General features: G+C 38.3%; 1 protein-coding gene across 2 annotated transcripts in view; it reads right to left on the bottom strand.

Annotated features, from left to right (window-relative positions):
- Cntn5 (contactin 5) overlaps window positions 1–19,491 on the bottom strand; it is a 1,171,096-nt gene that overhangs the window by 136,388 nt on the left and 1,015,217 nt on the right. For both annotated transcript variants that reach the window (XM_075966832.1, XM_075966833.1), the window contains 2 exons: window positions 3,071–3,198; window positions 341–516 (listed from right to left, as the gene is read on the bottom strand). In XM_075966832.1, coding sequence (XP_075822947.1) covers window positions 341–516; window positions 3,071–3,198 — 304 coding nt within the window. The remainder of the gene's footprint in view (window positions 1–340; window positions 517–3,070; window positions 3,199–19,491) is intronic.

Here is a 19,491-nt window from a genome sequence, read left to right as displayed (position 1 = left end):
TTTTATTATAGTTACAGCAAACAAATATTTAAATAGTAGAGTAGTTACTTTATATAACAATATGATTTCTAGAAACAACGTGGAAACATTTATGCTATCACTAAACTAATTTAGCAAAGGTGAGGAAACCAGACTCACATACTAATGATTTGGAAAGTTCCTGCTGGGAATTGAAATAATATTTTCAGTTTTACATGACATAAAATAGTAGAAAAAAGTAATTGTTTTAATCACATGGGGTTTTCTATGCTCTTTTTGGCACTTTATAGATAAAACATTTTTACATTTGAGTCAAAACACATGCAACTACTACTCAAGAAGAAAAAGTATATAAACTTACAGCCCTGATGTTTTCAAAATGTCCACCTTCTTTCTCAAAGTCAATAGGTTGTCCTTTCAGTGTCCAGTAGAAAGTGACATCCAAACTAGAGTCGTGAATGGCTTTGCAGTTGAGGACAATACTCTCTCCGACAGTTAACTCTGTTTTTTTAGGAGTAAGCTCTATCCTTGTGGGTTCTATTGGGGTAAAAACATATGCATTAGTATAATCACTTCCCAGCACCTTACATCACAAAATCTAGAGAAAACTTAAACATGGAACATGTACAGCTGCTGCAGATACATGCATCAGATTTTCATTTGTGTCTTCAACTGTATTATCAAAGGCTGAAATACTCTGGATTTAGCATCTAAACCACCTCCAAATTACTCTCCCAATGGAGTATTGGACTTGCTTTATGCTGGAAAAAACCTGTTAGGAAGTGAGAGGATGCATAAAAGAGGAACTAGTTGTATAATTATGAAATATAATTTTTGATACTTTGTGGCTGTTTTAACTATATAAAACCTTTAAAGAGCTGAGTGGTCAAGGTTTTATTGCAGCAAGAATATTCTAACTGCTTACTGGTAACAACCAAATTTCAAAACTGACATTTTTAATATTATTTTATGGACTCAGAGGAACGTTGAACCAATAAAATGGCATTGATCATGCACCCAATGATTAAGATTAAATGACTGTGATGTGTCGTGAATAAAGTAGAGAGGTTTTTGTTTTCTCTGTCCTACAGTCTTAGATACAAACAAGGAAGGAATAGAGGCATGGGACTTAGCAAGGGCTTTATTTTATTTTAAACTCTATCACTTGTGAGTGAAACCTCCAACAAGAAAACAATACTTCTAGCTGTCTGAGGGGTCTTTTCATACCTAGCACCCTTGAGAGCAGTTCTGAGAAAAGCACAGGCAGAAGGCAAGAGTGAGACGCTAAAGCTGAATCCTCCTGAGGTGACGCCATGTTTGGTAGTCTAAGTTATGGCTTTGTCAGACAGCACAGGCAATGTACTGTAGTTGAAGGTTTGTGGAGATAACGTTTTTTGAGCAACCCTATTTCCCATTTCATTCACAGTTAAGGAAGAATATTTATCATTGATAAAAAGTTTCTGGTTCCATTACTTTCTGGTCAGAAGATAGACTAGTATACAGGGAGACCAGGACAAAGACTGTGTCACTATGTTGAATGCCAGTAATGTTTGATAAGCATAGAAATATTTGAAAACATTATATTCTGTTCTTACCTTGATGTTTGCCTTTTCTCCTATTGTAATTTTGACTATTTGAGCAATGATTTTATTTCTAAGGTAGAACAAGGTGAACCAAATTGTATCTCCAGTGAACAGTCTGTTAGCATTAATTATAATACCAGTTGTGAATCACACTACTTATCTCCAAAACTCTTCTTCATTTTCCAAACCTAAACTTTTCCCCCCTGTTTTTGTAGGCCAAGTATGACTTCTGAGTAATAGATGTATAATAAAGAAACAGTTACTTCATAATTCAGTTGTAACAAAACCACTTCGCTAATTGATGGAATTTTTCTACCTAAAATAGGAGTTTAAAAACTGTTTTAAAGATTTTATTTTGATGTTTACCCTCTGTGTGCTTGTTAGTTAAGTTGCCCATGGAGACTACAAGAGGACATCAGAGTTCCCAGAGCTGGAGTTACCAGCCACTGAACATGGCTCCCAGGAAATTTGCAAGAGTAGCAAAAGCTCTTAATTGCTGATCTGTCTCTCCAGCCCCCACTTTCATTTTTAAAAATAGCTAAATTATTTCAAACAATGCCATTGACCTGAAATAAAGTTCATTTAGACCTAGGAAATTAGTAAGCCTATAGGCAGTAAGATTGACTTCACACAGAAATGAAGGCATTGAAGACATATACCTGTGAATGTCTCTGAACAGCTGTGGCACAGGTGACTTTAGGTGCATGCCTTCACTCACTGGGATGGGGTCTCTTACTGTTACCCTGCTCTGCCCCAATCCCTGGGTAAAGTAACGACAAATGAACATTTTTAGTTGTTGTGAAAATTATATCTGGTAGAGGGGGAAATGTCAGAGAATGAACTCAAGGCTTCAGGCATATGAAGTAATTGCTCTGTCATAGGGCTACCCTAGCCCAGGTGGTGAAGCAAATTTTTATTTTTTTAACATTCTTTAAATTTTGTTATCATGAATAAAATTCATAAACATTTTTATTATTTTATTAATTTTGTTCTAAGGAAGATACTGAAATTTCTACAAATAGTGAACTTCTTTTGGTTTTTTGTGTGTTCATTTATTTATATTTTTGTAACATGTTTTTCCACTTTATCTCAGGCTGGCTTTGAAGTTACAGCAATTCTCTTGACTGTGTGTGTGTGTGTGTGTGTGTGTCCCCTGACTTGATGCTAGAAATAGGGCCTGGGTCCTCTGCAAGATCAATAAATGCTCTTAACTGCTGGACCATCTCTCTGCTTGCCATTCCACCAGAGTTTTATAACTAAGCAATGTCAGCCCAAATGTTGGTGTTGCAGGTGTGAGCCACCATTCCTTGCTTTGTTTTAATTCTTTAAGTGACAGAAGTGAAAATTTGGTTGTATTAGTTCTGTGGTTTTAACAAACTTTTAAACCAAGACATTCACACCAATCAATGCAGACACATGTACATGCAATTGTATTTACTTTTCTCCCCTGATGCTGAGGCTAGGAAGCCGCGGCTGTGGAATATCAGGCATGTTACCTGTTATCTTACCTTTGACAGACAGCGAAGCAATAATCTCTGCAGAACCGAAAATGTTCTCTCCTTGACAAATGTACTTTCCCTCATCTGCTTTAGAAGCATTTAGGATCCGCAGGCTTCCGTCTGGAAGAATAGCTATTCTGAAAAGTATTAAAAAGGTTTGTTCCTGTTTCATCACAAAATAAACGGCAAGAACTTCCAAGGGAGTCCAAACCTCCTCTAAAGAGATAGATAATAAGTAAGACGAAGGAGCCCTATTGAAAATATGAAGTGGTAGATGCTTTCTCCTCTTTAAGATTTGATGTAATAAATACACTTAATATCTTCTTTTATCCAAAAGATGAAGAAAATTTCAAGTTGCTTTTTTTGTGATAGTTTTTGACAGTTAAAGTGGTGGAGAAAGGTGACCCCAAATTCAGCTTTATTACCTGATGCTCTAATATCACTCAGGCAGATTTTACTACCAAGCTAAGGTATTCCACCTTATACCAAAAGTGACCTCAAAAATCAAATAGAAAGAGAAACAGCATGAAAACATAGAAGAGGACAAGTACAGTCAGAAAAGGAACTGTGTGCTGCCGAGAGGTGATTAGTGGCTTCCCCAGCACCATACTGGGTTAGCGGGATGTGTCCTGCTAACCAGGCTGCTCACACCAGACTCGGAAGCACAGGAATGTGATACTCCAGTCTACAACTGGGCTCCTGCATGACCTTTGGTAAAAGTGAGCCTTCAGTTTTCTATAAAGGTGAAAAATTAAAGCATTATTAAAAGTTTTAGAAGTTCAGTGCAAATGAGGCTGGCATTTGAAATTACCACATTCCCTGATGTATTTATCATTCCGGGAATTTATGCACTTCGGATTTAATTAGCACTTTGGTCATTTTCTCCCTTCCATGCTTGTGAACTAGGACTCATTATTTCAACAGTACAGCAATTCACACAACCATTTGAAATGCTGAAGCAAGGTTTGTGTTTTAGGTGATGCTGATCTAAATCCCCAGAATTACATCCTCAAATCATGACAACAGCTTACATCATGTTTATATCATACTGACTTGTGAAGATTAAATAACAATGCCTAAATTCGGTTTAGTTGTATTACTTCATTTGATTTTAGAATGCATGTTCAGTATTGTTTATCACCCAGGGCTGACAGTTATTTAGAGCTTTGAACTTCATAACAATTGATACATAATTTTAGAATGCTTAAAAGGTATGACCTATAATGAATAATGATACCAGTTTTAAAACGTCACGTGGTTTTCACTAAAGTTCAGTCTTGATTTGAAAGACATAAGAAGGAAGATCAACTCAGTATTAAGACAAAGAATGGAGACATTTGTCTTCTACATCATGTAGACATTTACTACTTGAAATTCATGGAAAATACAAAGCCTGTGGAAGCTATGTAGTCTGTGGTTGGGGTGATGGCTAAGCAGTTCAAAGCACTTATTGCCACACAGAGACCTGTGTTGAGTTCCTAGCACCTATTTCAGGGAGCTCACAGGTGCCTGTAATTCTAGCCGCAGGAGAAATGACATGCTCTTCTGCATGCCATGGCTGCACACACACACACACACACACACACACACACACACACACACACACACACTCATACACACACACTTGCCCATATGCACATAATTCAAAATGAAATAAACCTTTTTTAAAGAATTACATTAATTGGGTGGTGGTGCACGCCTTTAGTGCCAGCACTCTGTTGGAGACAGGCAGATCTCTGTGAGTTTGAGGTTAACCTGGTCTACAGAGCAAGTTTCAGGACATCCAGAGCTACACAGAGAAACTCTGTCTTAAAAAACAAAACCAAACAACAAAAGTTAAACAATTCCTCAAGATGAACAATGAAAAGTTCTATCTATTGTTTGGAAAGTGCTTGTTTATTTTCAGACCAGGAAATAGCTTATTGCGGTGTATCCCTATAACACATATAGTACAAACCACGTATTTGAAAAGAAAAATTATATTTTTGTATACAAAACTCTGTATTTCTTGCCCTCAAATTATAAGCCATTGATTTATTTCTAAATTACTATAATTTTCACATACTGTTAATATTTTGAAAATATTTAGATTTTATCAACTAAAATAAAGCTTAATATGACAGAAGAGATGTATGACTTCCAAGTTCATGTTTTTTAAAGAGAAATAAATGTATCTCAGCTACTGGTAGTATTTCAGCTCTTGATTTGATTTAAGATGAATGCATTCTCGCTGATAAGCAATGTTCTAGTTTCCTCTCTGTTGTTGCCATAAGTTACCCTTACAAAAGACAAGGTGTGGGAAAATGTTTATTTACGCTCTAGGTCACAGTTCGTCATAGGAGGGAGGTTGCAACTCGAAACCGGTAGTTATATCCACACCCAAGAGTAGAGAGAGGATGAAAACATGATTCTCAGTACTGCGCTTGTTTTCAGTACTTACACAGTTCAGGATCCCCTGTGTAGGCAAAGGAGCTGTGCACAGAGGATGGGGGCTTTCCACACAAATTAACACAATCAATAAGATACAGACATGCGTACAGCTAACCTGATCTGTACAGCTATTTGCTGAAACTTCTCTCCTAGGTGATGCTAGATTAGATTAAGTGGATATTTAAAATCAACCATTACATTAAGTAACAGATCTTTCTTTTAAGAGATTATTTATGAACTTTGGACCACTAGCCTACTTGTGAGGATGAAGATTTTGAATGCTACGCTATTCATGCACTAAATAGCAGTGCTGTTTAACTAAAATCTCCTGATTTAAAATGTAAATCTTCACCTTTTGTTTTTTAACTTGGAAAAGACAAAACAGGTAATGAATGAGATTTACATCACAATGTCTGGCTACCACACACATAATTACTTAAATAATTGGAGACTAAATTAATATTTCCAGCCTCATTATCTTCTCCCCTCTCTTGTTACTATTTGACTGCTCCATTTATGGATGTTCTGATTCGGGGATTAATTTTGTGTAAGGCATCCTTGAACTTGGAATTGGGTAGTAAAGAAATGGGAAGAAGAAAGTTTGTAGGAGGTGATTTGAGAATGGCAAAGCAACATATTACTTGATATGAAGCTCAACAAGCTCAGATCTCTAGATTCTATGCCTGGTTTTGTTCTCACCTACAACTAATGACTGGGTTTGTCTTGTTAAGCCATCCAGTGTCCTCTTCCATGATCCAGGTCCCTGGCTCGCAGGCATACTATTAACAGTGAGATGTGCATGTTTACTTCCAAAACACCATGGCTACTTTCATTTCCATCTTGGTTCTCCTATTGCACAGCTAGCGTACACCTTTCTAAATAGACTGCTTGTCTAAGAATAGGATTTGTTTTGATGCCGCCATATTGTTTAGTGACTGTGTCTTTCACATTCTGTCGTAATGACAGATGACTGTTGTAATGGCTGAGAGAATCGATTTGAAAGGACGAAGGCTTAAGCTGGCTTACTGTCAGAGGCTTTTCTCCATGGCCGACTGGCTCTATTGCTTAGAGCCTGCAGAAAGTCAGAACATCATGGAGATGTAAGTGACATAGAAAACCTGCTCACCTCAAGGCATCCAGCAAGTAGAAAGGAGAGGATGGCTGAGGGACAAGGCCTGCCCTTGTAGAGCACACCCTGAATGACCTCCTTCCTCAAACCTATGCACTGCCTCTGAGTTTCCCCCATGCCCCATAAATACTGCACTAATACTACTATTAAATAAGAAATGCATCTGTCTAATGACAGCACATTTTCATGATGTCATAGCTTCTCAGTAGTATCCACTGTTCAGTTAGAGCCTCGGCCATGCCTGCTATCTAAGCCCTGTCAGTGATGAGGCTTTTCCCTTTAAAGAATCTCTTCCTTCCCTTCAGTCCTGCCCTTCCCATTTCCCTTTCTGTCCTGACTCCTGGTATTGCTTCCCCTTCTTTTCATTTCCTTCCCTCTTCTTCGTCTACTTTTGAAAATTTTGTTATTTTATTTTTAACACCTCAATGTCTTTTTTCTCTTTCTCTTTTTTTATAAATGGCCTTTTCCCATACAATGGATCCTGTTCACAGTTTCCCTCTCTCAACTCCTCTGCTATCCTCCCACTACCCTTCCCATCCAATCGACAACTTTTCTTTCTCTTATTAAAAAACAAATAGGCCTCTAAAGAATACTAACAAAATAGGATAAAACAAAAACAATAAAAGAAGAAAATTTATTGTTAACTGTATCTGTGCATAGAAGTGAGAGAATGAGAAGGAGGAGGGATAGGAGGGATGTCTTTCAGTTCTTGTAAGGTCACAGATGTCGTGTATTTTGACACTTATTCTTAAGATTTCTTTAACCTAATTGCCCCATAAAAGTCAGCTCAAATGTACTCATGGAATGTATCTTTCAAGCACAAGTTGCATTTGTAGTGCTTCCTGTTTAGGTTCCCTCATATCCTCAGTTAAATTTATTGTTCTTTCCTCTTTAGCATATAGCATTCTTGTAGGAAGTGAGAACACAATGACCCGAGCATCTCTCTCCATCACTCCAATATCCTGCTTCTCTGTCTCCTCCCACCCCATGCTGGTGAGGCTTTTAGGGGACAGCTAACTTGGTAAAATATTGAAGGGAGAAGAGTGTCTAGAGAGAAAGAGGGACAGGGACATGGTGTCAACTACACAGCCATATGCACAGATGGTAAAAAGCATTTCTGTGACTCCGGATTTTAGAGTAGAATGTGTAACTATGCTAGGCAAAGCTCATTTTACAGACCAAAAACTATAAGCCAAAGAAATAAAAATGGTGTGTTTGAGCATCAGTTACTAAAAGAAGAAAAAGCTGTCAATAGTTCCTAGTGCTGTTAAGCAGAAAGTACTTGTGACAGTTTCCTTTGCTCCATAGCACATGATGACAGACTTGAAAGCAAGAATACCTTTGATTGCCTCTTTCCTTATTTAGAAGCTGAAGGATGGATGGCCTAGGTGGATTCGTTGTTTAAAATGTTCTAAATGTTCAAGGTATGATGGGGTAGGATCTTGTCTGCCTGCTGTGCAGGACTGCCTTCCAAGTTCATGCTTGTTTTGAGCAGAATTCAAGATGATCAAGGCTGCTATTTCTTTGCTAGCTTTTAGCTGGCTGCTGCTCTTCCATTTCAGAAGTATCTTGAGTTCCTAGGCTTTTCCATCAGATTATATTATATTACATATTATAGCAGTGAGCATATCATTTCTTAGAAGATTTCATAATTTATTAGTAGTATAAGCATTCAAGGCAGAAAGCATTGGGCTTAATTTGCTGCCATGTATACATATCTTCCACATTTGATTTCAAGCAACTACTTAATTTTTTAACTATAAGACTAGCATAATAAAACCCAACTAGTTCTTTTGAAGTATTAGTTAGATAATATATGTAACTTATTATTCTTCTTTTGAGAGCACTGTGTGAGAACAGAAGAGGGACAGTCACCAAAGTCATGAGGTCAGAAGGATCATGAAGTCTTGAAGAATCAAATGGCCAGTTCCAAGATGACAGCAAAAAGGGCACAGTAAAACACAAGATGGGAGAGGATGAGACAGAAAATCATACAGATATTGGTGTGGTGTGAATACAACCTGGTTCCTCAAAATAGCACAGAACCGTCAGCTATCCCAATACCTTCATTGAACTATGAAAGGCAGACCAGAAGCTTGTATATTTGACACACATTGGAGAGTTCCTATATGTAGATGAACAGTCATGCCAATAATCTTATAGTTAGAGAATAAAAATATGCATCACCCAGAAGGCTTACTGTGCTCCTCTCAATGTATGTTACTGGGAATTCAGCTCAGGGCCTCAAGCATGTTAGGCAAGAAATCACTTTGTGTCACACACCAGGTCTAAACATTCGCTTTTGTGTAGTTTTATTTACTCAGTACAACCAAGTTGAGATTTATTCACGCTGCTCTAAGAGTCAATAACGAATTCCTTTTATGTTTGTATTTTTGTCTAGTGTACACAGGTACCATAATTTAATCTACCATTCTTGTGTGGCTCAATGTTGAGGTTTTTTTCATTTTAGGGCTGTTTACAAATGAAGTGATCATGAATCATGAATGTTATTGAATAATTCTGGGGGATTATGTTTCCTGGAGAGAAAATGATAAATACTTTGGTGAGCAGATATGCTACAGGTATGAATGCTTTGCATTGGTATGGATCTTGGTTTATTGATACAAATTTAAGATCAATTTTGTTATATGCATATTTCTGCTCTTTATTAAGGTATTGTGTTTGTGTAGCTCATTTAAAAATGTAATGTTTAATTAAGAAATATATGTTAATAGATAGTATCTATAATAGTCAAGCTTGTACTCATGTTAGATTTTCTAGATGTACAGAAATATATTGCAGATGGATAGTTATTCTTCAAACCTTTCAAAACTACAGAATATGGCATTTAAAATGTTTTAAGAACTTAGAAAGTGGGAAGTGGTGGTGCATGCCTTTAATCCCAGCACTTGGGAGACAGAGACAGACAGATCTCTTTGAGTTCAAGGCCAGCCTGGTCTATAAGAGCTAGTTCTAGAACAGGCTCCAAAGCTACAGAGAAACCCCTTCTCAAACAACAACAACAATAAAAGATCTTAGGTCTCTTCCTGAGAATGAGACACATCTGCTTCCGGCAGTACCAATTGCTTCAACAGGAAGGCGGGCATCAAAGAGGTTCCTTATGGAATTTGCTAACCATTTGGGAAAGAAACTGCTCTTGCCTGGACTGCTTGATATTATGCTGTATAAACTGGACATCCAGAGCCCACCGAGAATTGACTGCTGAACTTGCCTAAAGGTAAGACAGTTCTTTGGGGTTCCTGCTTCATGAAAGAGTCTGCTAGACATTCTGCAAAATATAGAAGAAAGTGACTGACAAACTGCCAATATAAGTGGAACTGTGTTTGAAATTTCCTGTTTCATGGAATAGTCTGCCAGATACTATAAACCAGAAGGCTGAAGATGGGTGCCCGCAATGTTACAGAAGAAATTTGGGTGACTATCCAGGTAGCGAGATGTCTCTGTCAATTCTAGTGTTTTGGAAGTTGTTTACAAAGCACTTCCTGTTTACTTAGGTCATATTATATCCTTCTGGTGTGTTGATTGAGTTGAAGAATAGTTACAGTGCTCCTTAGTTATAATAAAAATAAAGTAGATATAAATATTGGAACTATAACTCTTGCTTCATTCTTGTTTGTTATATGTAATCTTGCTTGTTAAAGTTAAAAGTTTCCTTTTATTTATACAGAATATGGGAGGTGATGTGGGAGGTGATATATGCTGTGAATGTTTTATTGTCATTGGTTAATAAATAAGCTACTTTTGGCCAATGGCTTAACAGAGTAAAGTCAGGAAGAAAGAGATATACAGAGAGAATAGGCAGAATCAGAGAAATGCCACATAGCCCCAGAGCAGACAGATGAGCTGGAACCTTTCTGGTAAGCCACAGCCATGTGCCAATACACAGATGGATAAAAGTGGGTTAATTTAAGATGTAAGAACTAGCTAGGAATATGCATAAACTAATAGACCAAGCAGTGGTTTAATTAATACAGTTTCTGTGTGGTCATTTTGAGTCTGGGTGGCCAGGAAATGAATGAGAAGTCTCTGACAACCAGTGTTGATAGAGTGAATCACCAATGAGATGTTAATGTGGTTCTTTAATCATATCTCAGTCTGACAGATTGGATCACTTTTACTGTGTAAGGCATCACGTGGATATTCCTCCATGTTTCATTTCCGCTAACACTTACAGCCCCAATGTGAGCCAAATATCTTCAGACTACTTTTCTGATGAAAAAGTTCTGTTTTTTTTTAGCATCCATTACCAAAGTCTTTCAGGAACATTCTTCAAGTGGCAGAGACCTGACTTCAGAAAGAAGTCTTTGATTTGTTGTTTGTTTGACTATTAGCTCTTCCTGTTGAATTTGTAGCCTGCTTTCCTTGTCTTCATCAACAACTCAATAAAAGCTATTTAGTTTAGTGTTTGTCAGTGTCAGGTACTCAATAATGCAACCTGAAGAAAATGCTAGGCTGTGCTTGAACCATCTAATTTTATAGATGAAAAAATTGAATAGCACAACACATATAATGCCTTTAAAGAACATAGTAGTAGAAGGTGTTCTCTGATAACGATTATTAACTTTTTGCTTGATAAAAGGTTTAGACCGTGCTTTTCCATATTAACATACTTGGTCATGCTGGAGATCATAGGACCTTGCACATGCAAGGCAGCCAACCCCTACATTAACTTATTTCATTTTTTACAAGAACCTCAAGCCATATAATTTTACTCATTTCATGTGGAAGAAGAAGGAAATCCACAGCAGAGTGACTAAAATGACTGGGTAGATTTTTAAAGTGAGCCTGCTGGATTCTAAAATTTATACTGTGTACCATTCTTTGCTGACCTGAAGAAAATTTCCCAAGAAAGGTTTGCATAAAATCATACACAATCTGACAGCTCCCACAGACCACGAAGCTGACAGAGCAGAGACTGAAGGGTAACAAGACAAGACACGCTTTTCTTACAGTTGAAGGAAACAAAAGCAATTCATACTCTTTAACTTGATAAGTTAAAGTTTTAAAAGCTAAGTGCATGGCACACTCAAGTGGGCTGCGCTGTCACCAACTCTTGGCTTTAGATGTAACTGGAAGAAAGGAGTGAGTTGACCCAGAAATTGCGTCCAGCATTGGCAATGTGAGGGAGAGAGCTTAAGAGCAGAAGTTAGTTTAATTAATAGGCCTCCATCACAGCTCTGGGCATCACACCAGCATTTTGCAGAAAGCACAGGCTCTTTGCGTTGAACCACCGAATAATCACACAATCTCAACACTCTGAAGCAGGGGTGAGGAGGAGGAGCCTCCTCATCAGCTTCGTGTAGAAGGTGCATGAGCAAAAGCAACAGTAAAACTATGGCCTCGTCTTCTGGAACATGTCTCATTGAAATTCGCCTTAAGCATTTATACTGCATACTCATGGAATTCTAGTTTTTATATTTTCCTTCAAACTGATTTCTCATTTCACTGTTTTATGTTTTCTGTGGTAAATCTTGCATATGCATGCACATATTTTGGTGGTATAACAGGAAGCTTTTCTCAATCTCAAGGGAGTCTACAATAAAAACCAGGTTGAGCACCACCATCAAACCCTTTATTACTATAGGTCAGTTGGTCCAGAGGAGGTAAGTTTAAGGCATTTCTGTTTCAAATTTAGGAAAACAATCAGAATAGTAACTACACTGCCATTCTTTGCCTTTTATTCTCCCTTATGATAAATGGGGTTCCTTGTTTGTTCCATATTTTAGATTTTTATATTACACCTTGTTGTGTGTGTGTGTGTGTGTGTGTGTGTGTGCAGTTGTGCATGCATGCACAAGTACATGCAGGTCAGAGGCTGATGTTGGAGATTTCCATCCATCACTTCTTTCTTTTTTTAATTAATTAATTAATTAAAGATTTCTGCCTCCTCCCCGCCATCGCCTCCCATTTCCCTCCCCCTCCCCCAATCAAGTCCCCCTCCCTCATCAGCCCGAAGAGCAATCAGGGTTTCCTACCCTGTGGGAAGTCCAAGGACCACCCACCTCCTTTCAGGTCTAGTAAGGTGAGCATCCAAACTGCCTAGGCTCCCACAAAGCCAGTACGTGCAGTAGGATCAAAACCCATCACTTATTTCTTGAGACAGACTCTCTGTACCTGGAGATATAACTTACTTAGCTAGCTGTTGTCTCAGGGATGCTCCTGTTTCCACCTTCCCAGTGCTGAGATTATAGGTACTTGCCACTCAGCTGGTCTAAAACTTTAATTTCTGGATATTCAAATTCAGGTCTCCAGGTGTTCCTGGAAGGTACTCTACCAAGTAGGCCATCTTTCTATGTGGGAGTGATTTCTTTCTAATCTGTTGCTTTCATTGGTTAATTAATAAAGAAACTGCCTAGGCCCATTTGATAGGCCAACCCTTAGGTGGGTGGGGTAAACAGAACAGAATGCTGGGAGAAAAAAAGCTGAGTCAGTGAGTCGCCATGACTCTCCCACTCCAGACAGATGCAGGTTAAGATCTTCCCTGGTAAGCCACCTAGTAGGCTACACAGATTATTAGAAATGGGTTAGATCAATATGTAAGAGTTAGCCAATAAGAGGCTGGAACTAATGGGCTAGGCAGTGTTTAAAAGAATACAGTTTCTGTGTAATTATTTCGGGTAAAGCTAACCGGGTGGCAGAACCCAGCCCGCCGTTCATCAACATTTCCAGCCCATGAAATCTCTCCTATCCACTCATTTCTTTCTGGTATATTACAGAGTCTAAATACTCTAGGCCACAAATGTGAAGTAGTCTTAGTTTCTCTAACAATTAATTTCAACTATATCAAATGGATTCATTTTTTAAATTATGCTTTATTTATGTGTATATGTGTGTCTCTGTGTATGTATGTACACGTATATGCAGATGCACATGAAGGCTGAAAGAGAGTTTTGGATATCCTGAAATTGGAATTATAAGAGTCACCAAAAATAAGTGCTGGGACGTGAATTCCAGACCTCTGCAATAGTAACAAATGGTTTTAACCACTGAGCTACCTTTCTTGCCTCTGGTTAATTTTTTTATGCCCAATTATTTATAAAAATGGCTCTAGCTATTAAATAAATCTGAGTTTGAATAGGGTGAAATATATATCTAAGTTTTTGCTTTTTTCTTTTCTTAGGTCAGCCCTGGAAATTACAGCACACCCTGGACTTGTGACTCTGATTCTAAGAAAGGAGGACAGTCCTCTTGTTTGTAGTTTTCTAAGAAAGGAGGACAGTCCTCTTGTTTGTAGTTTTCTAAGAAAGAAGGCCCCTTGTTGTAGTTTGCTAAGGAGGAAGGCCCCTTGTTGTAGTTTGCTAAGGAGGAAGGCCCCTTGTTGTAGTTTTCTAAGAAAGAAGGCCCCTTGTTGTAGTTTTCTAAGGAGGAAGGCCCCTTGTTGTAGTTTTCTAAGGAGGACGGCCCCTTGTTGTAGTTTTCTAAGGAGGAAGGCCCCTTGTTGTAGTTTTCTAAGAAAGAAGGCCCCTTGTTGTAGTTTTCTAAGGAGGAAGGCCCTTGTTGTAGTTTTCTAAGGAGGACAGCCCCATTTAGTTTTCTAAGGAGGAAGGCCCTTGTTGTAGTTTTCTAAGGAGGACAGCCCCATTTAGTTTTCTAAGGAGGAAGGCCCCTTGTTGTAGTTTTCTAAGGAGGAAGGCCCCTTGTTGTAGTTTTCTAAGGAGGAAGGCCCCTTTTAGTTTTCTAAGGAGGAAGGCCCCTTGTTGTAGTTTTCTAAGGAGGAAGGCCCCTTGTTGTAGTTTTCTAAGGAGGAAGGCCCCTTTTAGTTTTCTAAGGAGGAAGGCCCCTTGTTGTAGTTTTCTAAGGAGGAAGGCCCCTTGTTGTAGTTTGCTAAGGAGGAAGGCCCCTTTTAGTTTTCTAAGGAGGACAGCCCCTTGTTGTAGTTTTCTAAGGAGGAAGGCCCCTTTTAGTTTTCTAAGGAGGACAGCCCCTTGTTGTAGTTTGCTAAGGAGGAAGGCCCCTTTTATTTTTCTAAGGACAGCCCCTTGTTGTAGTTTTCTAAGGAGGACGGCCCCTTGTAGTTTTCTAAGGAGGACAGCCCCTTGTTCATAGTTTTCTACAAAGATGGCCCCTTGCTCCTAGTTTTCTAAGGAGGTTAGTTTCTCTTCTGTTTCCAAATGGAAGGTTAAGAGGCATTTTCTTTCCAGATTTCTTTTGAGATCCATACCCAGATGTTGGTGCCACTCTGACAAAAGCTTTTCCATGTCACTCACCATGGAAAGACCTGCAGTGAACAACTTACTTCTCAGCACACATATTATGTCTTTGGAATTCTCTTCACACAAGATTTCCTGCCTTAGACCTCTCTTCAGGCATGCTCCTTCTAAACTTTCACCTTTGCTGTTTTGTTCAAGGACCTCAGAACATCACAGTTGACTGTCTCCTCCTAAGTCCCTCCAGCTGCTGAGGGACTCACATTAACTTGCCTTTCTAAATGGTGTAATGGTAAGGTTTGTTAGTTATTCTTTCTTCCTCCATTGCCTTTTCTGTTGTTCTATGCCTTGTTAATTTTATTCTTCTTTGGTCAATATAATAGCAGAGCTAACCAGAAATGTGATCCCTTAAGCAATATCAAAATGTGATGGAGATTTTATAATATCTGTAAATTAGTATTTGAAGTCATCCCTGTTGTTAGGATTTGGAGGTAGGAAGGGGTAAGGCAAGCCTCACTGATCTGCTAAGCTAAAGCATGCAAAGGGTGTCCCCCTCCCCACCCTTTCCCTCTCTCTGATATGGGCTATACTGAAAGAGTGAGGAGGGGAGGGGGGCACAGTGGCCAACACAGTAGTGTTAGGGTCTGATCCAGAACAAGCAGAACTGGTTAGTTACCTGGGCCCGGAAGGAACTACCTGGATGTGTTTCATCTGCTTCTCAACCATTCAGGAGCCTCATGCCTCCCATATTATCCCACTTACATCCTTAATTGAGAATTCATCTGCACTTTTTGCCTCTACCTGCAGGACTGAGTTATCCAATTCACAGTGTGGACTATGTTAGTAACTTTTTTTTCAAGAGCAACTGTACCATTGCATGTGACAGTCTAGATAGTCTCAACCTCTTCCTTTCCAATCTCATTCTCCCAGCTGTATTTTTTTTCTTTATAACAACACCTACTCTGTTTTGTATTAATAATAAACTGCTTGGTTTCTGGGCCTTCTCATTTTCCATCCCCATTCTTCTTTACAACAGAATCTCTCATTTGGCAAAGCTCTTCCCGATTCCCACTTTAATATCTGGTAGAATCTTTCTCATTCTCTAGTTTTTGTTGTTTTGCAAATCATACCTGAATAGTTTACTATGCTGCAGCTCATTTACTATATTTTTATCCACATAACTACTTTTCCTCTATACTGACGCATTCCTGCAGTCAGTAATGCATTGATATAAATGTTATCCTTAGACTGAAAGTTGGTTAAGAAAGAAAGCAAACATCATAAGTGGTCAATAAATGGAAGTCATTAATCACTCAACTTTCTTATTGGGAGACTGAGTAAATGAGTAAATTTTAATGTAGCTTTGTGTTTTCTATGAGGTTTGTAATGAGAGTTCTGGCCATCTAACTTTATGTGGGACAGATAAAGTACAAAGCATTTTGGGTGGAAAGCAGTGTACTAGATTGCAGCTCAAGCCTTTATTTCATTTAATATACTATAAAAAATGGTTTAGTATCATTTCACAGTGGTATGGTACATCTACTGACACAAGCAACCTATTTATTCTTGATAATACAAAGCCACGCAGTGTTTAATAAATGCTCTTCCTTTGAAAACCCCTCCTTTCCAGCTAGCTATGAACCTGTGTGTATGTTTCCACGTTCTATGCCGAAGTAATTTTCCCCTTGTAGGCTCTTGAAGATTTGATAAAGCCTTTCACAACTTAAACATGTTTCTTCATTTTCCCTTACAAGCTTTTGGCTTGGCACTAATGAGAAATCGACTTCTCAAAGAGGAAGAAATTAAAGTCAAACACAATGAAGGTAGGGAGGTGCTTTCTGAATGGTTTTACCAGGGATTCCAAGCCTCTCCACTGAGAAGCTCCTAAGATTGAAAGAGAACTGAATACAGCCACAAATGGAAACCGTCAGAAAAAAAATAAACAAAATAAAATTGCCACAAAACAGTTGTGGTGGTGTTGAATCATCACCCCATAGCTTTCCCCAGGGTTTTGAAGGGAATAATTTATTTGATATTAACTCGAGGGGTAAAGCCTGCTTCTGCTCCCTAATGTAGAAGAACCCAAATATTTAGAAAGAATTGCCATGTATTTTACTCCTTGACAAACACAAAGATAGATCCACTTCATGGCTTCCTGAACCTGGATGAGCTTTTTGTGCCTGTGTTATCTTTTCAGACTATTGTCTCTATAAATACCTACATCTCCAGGGTCCAGGAGTAAATTATTACTCTTCTGAAACATGCAAGGTCATAGAGTTTGAATTCCAGGCAAAATTATGAATTTTTCATATTCCCACCTGGGTTGATTTTTAGTCTGTTTTAAATTATTCTGACCCAATTAGAAAGCTTGACCATGCCCGAGCTCTTTAATATCTAAAGGATACATTTTATTTATGTAGCCTTCTCCTAGAGGAGCGCCACGCCCTTGAGGCATTCAAGTCATATTTTTAATGACATTAACTCAACGTCACTTAATTGATTTTTATACTTGGCAGCAGAGGTTATGCACTGAGGGTGGTCAGTAAAAAATCCTGCCTTTGGTCCTATGTGTGCACTTACCTGTATTTGAATTATCTGCTTTCATCTTTCTTACTTACCAAATGAAAAGAATGCCTTAGATTTTTATGACATTTTCTTCTATTTTGCCACAGAGCTGAAAATTTTTTCTTTTCTTTCTTTTTTTTTCTTACTCTGGGGTGACCTTCTATAGATTTCCTTCAATTTTACAGTAATGGTGTGCTTTAGAAAATGCCTGCTTTTTTTCTTGTTATTTTATTTTGTTTTGAAATTATCTAGAAGTTTTTTTTTTCTCATCAAGATCATGTCAGAACAAGACAGGCTTCTAGTTTCAGCTTCTACTTGGGCCACACACCAGGCTGCAGGGCACTGTCTCCTATACAGGTAACATGTGAGGATACTTAGGGCCCTGGAGATTGCACTGACCCCTTCTGACAAGAGGATACAGCTAATTTATGTAAAATATTTGGGAAAAGTTTAAGTCGGTATTACCAAGTGTCAGAGGAAGACACAGGTAAGATAGAATTTCGGTTGAGTTTCAGGCTTAAGCATGTAAAATGATCTGAAAAGTGGGGAAATTACCTGCTTACCTGAACCAGACTTCTTTCCAACATCATCTCACTTTTAGGGGTTAGCATATTGCCAGGGATTTTGCATTTCTTTAATCTTAAATCATATTGTGTAAAAATTTCATCCAGAGGCTCTTGACTGAGAGAAAGTCTTTTATGTATGGACTAAGTGATTTTACACATACAGTTTAGTTTCTGAAAGGATCTGTTTGTAAAATGAGAAATAGTGCTTATTTGGAAGTAGTGAGAATTGGAAACATATGAAATGGCTGTCACCGTGTGGGGGCTAATAGACAGAAAGCACCCAGTTACTTAACATTAAACATAATTGCTACTCCTCGTGCCACGCTCTTGATGAGACGGGCCCCGTGCCAGATGCTTTTACCCAAAAAGTTTCTATAGTAACAATAAGCTAAGGACCAGTGGAACAGAAAGAGGCAGTCGTTCCAAATGCTAAGTGTATTCTTGTCAACAGGAATAGCAGGTGCACAGATCTGGGTCTCAGGAAAGAGGAAAAGCTATGTAGGCGGGGCATGCCAAGGGAAGATGGGAGGGTAAATCAAGGTTCTGTGAAATAATTCAAGCAGATTAGCTAGACAATTTAATTTACTGTAAGAAAAGAATAAAAAAAATTACAGTTTTTTTCTTTAGTTGCGAATAATCTGAGTAGTACCAATGACAAGTGAAGACAGAATTGAGGTTCTGTTGTAGAATATAAAATTGACTTGTAAGAACTGGAAATTCATAGTCCTAGTCAAGTTGGGCTACATCACCAAAATAACAGACTCAGCTTCAAAATACCGCAGGTGAGGTTGCTTAGCTTTCCTTGCTTTTAGGCCAATCATGACTCCTCTGGAGTCAGAGACTCATCTTCCAAGCGGGTTTTGAATGTTATACTTGATCGTCACTGATTGTGTTCTGCATTCTCCTAAAAATGTATTGATCATAATTCACACCTCTGCTTTTGTTTTGTGACTTCCCCGACAAGAAGAGAAAACAATTCCTCTAGATGCAAGGTTTTCAATCCTGCCTTTTAGTTAGTGCACTGTATAACTGTAGGGCAGCCATGTTAGCCACATGCTCTGGAGTACCCCGGGCCTACACTGATGCTATCTTCTTTGAACAGTAACTGGACATGTGCATAGGAACTGATTTCTTTGCTGCAGGGAGAAAGGTAACTTTTGAAAACCAATATGTTATGATTATTTTATGATGTTTGCTTGAGTCTGGCTTGCCAGTTGCTTTCCAGGCTCTATGAAAGCAGCCATGATTGTACTCCAGTTCTTCATTATTTCCCTTAATAACTCTAACATGGGGCCCAGTAGTAAGTGTCATCAGAGTTAGGGACAACAGAAATGTAGTCATGACAAAATTTTCTTAAGAGATTATATTTCTTTAAATGTATTGTGTTAGCTTTTTGAAATTCTATCTTTGTCTATTGATGGTTTAGGTAATAGGAACTCCGAAAAGAATACTTTTCAGACAAAAAGCATTGTATCTTAATCACACCCTCATGATAAATGAACAAAAGAGGAACAGTTAATTTGATATTTTCTTTTGATTAATGAATTTACCTTCCTTAATGCAGTGTTTTAA

This window comes from Microtus pennsylvanicus, chromosome 3 (genome assembly GCF_037038515.1).
Source record: "Microtus pennsylvanicus isolate mMicPen1 chromosome 3, mMicPen1.hap1, whole genome shotgun sequence".
In the NCBI taxonomy this organism is placed as follows: Eukaryota; Metazoa; Chordata; class Mammalia; order Rodentia; family Cricetidae; genus Microtus; species Microtus pennsylvanicus.
The sequence above is the reverse complement of the archived record's forward strand: the minus strand, read 5'-3'. Positions and strand labels throughout refer to the sequence as shown.